This window comes from Rhea americana, unplaced genomic scaffold (genome assembly GCF_003343005.1).
Source record: "Rhea americana isolate MKP2758 unplaced genomic scaffold, rheAme1 scaffold_514, whole genome shotgun sequence".
Lineage (NCBI taxonomy): Eukaryota > Metazoa > Chordata > Aves > Rheiformes > Rheidae > Rhea > Rhea americana.
Genome location: NW_028186662.1, coordinates 9,324 through 12,419, shown reverse-complemented (window position 1 = coordinate 12,419; position 3,096 = coordinate 9,324). Strand labels below are relative to the sequence as shown.

The 3,096-nt window shown below is 69.2% G+C and overlaps 1 protein-coding gene across 1 annotated transcript in view; it reads left to right on the top strand.

Annotated features, from left to right (window-relative positions):
- The window catches only part of SLC12A5 (solute carrier family 12 member 5), a 27,432-nt gene that overhangs the window by 15,682 nt on the left and 8,654 nt on the right, over positions 1-3,096 (top strand). Inside the window, exons 11-15 of the mRNA XM_085318016.1 lie at positions 755-929; positions 1,764-1,882; positions 2,267-2,365; positions 2,443-2,562; positions 2,696-2,800. Of these exons, the coding sequence (XP_085174142.1) occupies positions 755-929; positions 1,764-1,882; positions 2,267-2,365; positions 2,443-2,562; positions 2,696-2,800 (618 nt within the window). The remainder of the gene's footprint in view (positions 1-754; positions 930-1,763; positions 1,883-2,266; positions 2,366-2,442; positions 2,563-2,695; positions 2,801-3,096) is intronic.

Here is a 3,096-nt window from a genome sequence, read left to right as displayed (position 1 = left end):
GTGGAGTGGAGTGGGAGGATTGGTGTGGGATGGGATGGAGTGGGGTGGGGTGGAGTGGGAAGACTGGGGTGGGATGGGATGGGAGGAGGTGGGATGAGATGGGAGTGGATGGGATGGGATGGGATGGGAGGAGATGGGATGAGGTGGGAGTAGATGGGATGGGATGGGATGGGAGGAGATAGAATGAGGTCGAGTGGATGGAGTGGAGTGGAGTGGGATGATTGGGGTGGGATAGGATGGGAGGAGGTGATCGGGGGTGGGATGAGATGGGATGGCAGTGGGGCTGCCACATCGGATAGGGCCAGGCTCTGGTGAGGTCCACGGCTGGTAAGAGGCTCTTGGGGGGCTCGTGTGCCCTACGCTGCCCTCCCCCGGGTGCATGTTTTGCAGCACCTCGGCAGCTGGGGCGCRTGCAGCGCGCTTGTTTGCCGACAGCCAGGGCTGCCGGCGCGGCGCGGTGCCTATGTAGGGCACCCGCTCGCCGTGTGCCGCGCTGACACTTCTGGGTCGCCAGCACCAACACAGGCTGCATCCAAGTTGCACGCGGCCTTGATTGACCCCTCCTGGCACAGGGAACAGGGATCCCCGGGGCCCATCTGCCCCGTCGCCCGTGGGACGGGGAGACCCCTCGCCCCCGTGGCGCTGGCGAGGGGCTCTGGGGTGGGTCCGGTCCTGCTGCCGTCCCACTGGGGCCGGGGCGGCGGGGCCAGGCTCGGCCGCCACTGGGGCTGCGGGTGACTCCGGTGCCCTGCAGGTTCGGCGAGGCCGTGAACGGGAACCTGGTGGTTGGCACCCTGGCGTGGCCGTCCCCGTGGGTCATCGTCATCGGCTCCTTCTTCTCCACGTGCGGGGCCGGGCTGCAGAGCCTCACCGGAGCCCCCCGCCTGCTGCAAGCCATCTCCAGGGACGGCATCGTGCCCTTCCTCAGGGTAGGCAGCTCCCACCACGTCCAACCACACGTCCCGCACTCTGGCAGCGGAGCCCCGCGGGTGCCACGCACCCTCCCGCCACCGCGCGTCCTTGTCCTGCTGGGAGCCGGCGCCGACGGGTCCGGATGCGGTGGGTCGGGGGGGGAGGAGAGCTCCAAGAAAGGTCGGGATCGCCCTCCCCCCGCTGCCTCTGTGCCGCTTAATATTTTATCTGCTCTCTGAAGACGCGTTTTTTGCAGCCTCATCTCTCCAAATCCAAACCGACAGCTCCCCCCAGGGAAGAGCAGGCTAATTTTAACCTCRCTCCCTCACCCTGCCAACCATATTCTGAGCATTCGCTTGAGGAACGCAGTCTGCCCGCCCCACGCATCCGGGCACACGTCCGGGCACRCGCCCCCGGCTCCCAGGGCCACCGGCCCGTCCCCTCCGCCCTGCCGCCCCGGCCGCTCGCGCTGTGCCGGCACGGCCCCGCGCGCTGCAGCTGCTCGCCCGCCAGCGCTGTGTCCRGGCTGGGTGCGGGGGCCTGGCCCTTGCCGGCCACGGCCAGGCTGAGCTGGGCTCGCCGTCACCGTGCACCGTGGGCACGGGTGCCAGGGACACCGGGGCGGTCAAGGCAGGGACGGCGTGTTGCGGACACCCTGTGCCGGGACCCTCTCCGAGCCCCCAGACCCCTGCACTGCCACCCCACCAGGAGCAGCCCCACCAGGACACGCTCGCAGACACCTGCGAGTCCGTGCCACGGTGTGCCCGGGCTCCTCCGGGGCTCTCGTCCGCAAGCCGCGCGGCGCCAGCCTCGGCTGCCTCCTAACGCTTCCTCGCCTGCCTTGCTCCCAGGTCTTTGGCCATGGCAAAGCCAACGGGGAGCCGACGTGGGCGCTGCTGCTCACTGCCTGCATCTGTGAGATCGGGATCCTGATCGCGTCCCTGGACGAGGTGGCTCCTATCCTGTCCATGTAGGCAGCGTGCTCGGGCCGCGCGCACCTTCGGCGAGTGGTGGTGGGGCCCCGCGGCCCCTCATGCCCCTGGCTCCCGGTGGGGCTTGGGGGGGGCAATCTTGCACCCTCCTGGCGTCCGCAGCCCTGGCCTCTGGCAGGGACAAGCCCCCGGGGCGCCTGAGGATGCTCCTTGGTGGCAGCCTGCTCTGTGCCCAGGTTCCCCCCAGCGCCCCCCGTGCCCCTTCCAGCATAGTTTCCAGGGAAAACCCAGCATGAAGCCTGGATGCTGGTGCCCATGGGCAGGGGCCCGTCAGGCTCTGGGATGCGCAGGGGGCCCCACCGCCTTCCTGCTCCTGCTGGCGGCTCGGGGCATCCGGCTCAGCCTCCCTTTCTCCCCTGCAGGTTTTTCCTCATGTGCTACATGTTTGTCAACCTGGCGTGCGCGGTGCAGACCCTTCTCCGGACGCCCAACTGGCGGCCCCGCTTCCGCTACTACCACTGGTGAGCGGGGCYGTGCCGTGCCATGCTGGGGCACTGGGGCTGCACCGGGGTGCTGACAGCACTGTGCTCTGCTGCAGGACCCTCTCCTTCCTGGGCATGAGCCTGTGCCTGGCACTGATGTTCATCTGCTCCTGGTACTACGCGCTGGTGGCCATGCTCATCGCCGGCCTCATCTACAAGTACATCGAGTATCGCGGGTAAGGGTGCTGCGTGCYGCCCCACAGCACGGCTGAGGCACCGCTCCGCGCCGGGGGTCCTGTCTCGGCTCTGCTCCAGCCCCGGGAGCTGTGGCCGTCTGGTGGCATTTCCCCGTCCGCTGCCTTCCCATAGGGCGGAGAAGGAGTGGGGCGATGGGATCCGAGGGCTGTCGTTGAGCGCGGCCCGCTACGCGCTGCTCCGACTGGAGGAGGGGCCCCCGCACACCAAGAACTGGAGGTGAGGCCATGGGGCACACGCAGGGCATCCCGGGGCCTGGCGTGGCACCTGGGCCAGCAGCGTGGTGGGCTGAGCCGTGGGGGACTGGGCTGCGCGGGTGCAAGCGACTGGGGTGCTGGAGACTAGGCACTGCATGGGTGCAGGGGACCGGGGCTGTGTGGGTGCAGGGGAATGGGTGCTGGGGACTGGGCAGTGCACGGGTGCAGGGGACCGAGGTGCAGGGGACCAGGGCTGTGTGGGAGCAGGGACCAGAGCTGCATGGGTGCAGGGCACTGGGGTGCAGGGGACCGGGGCTG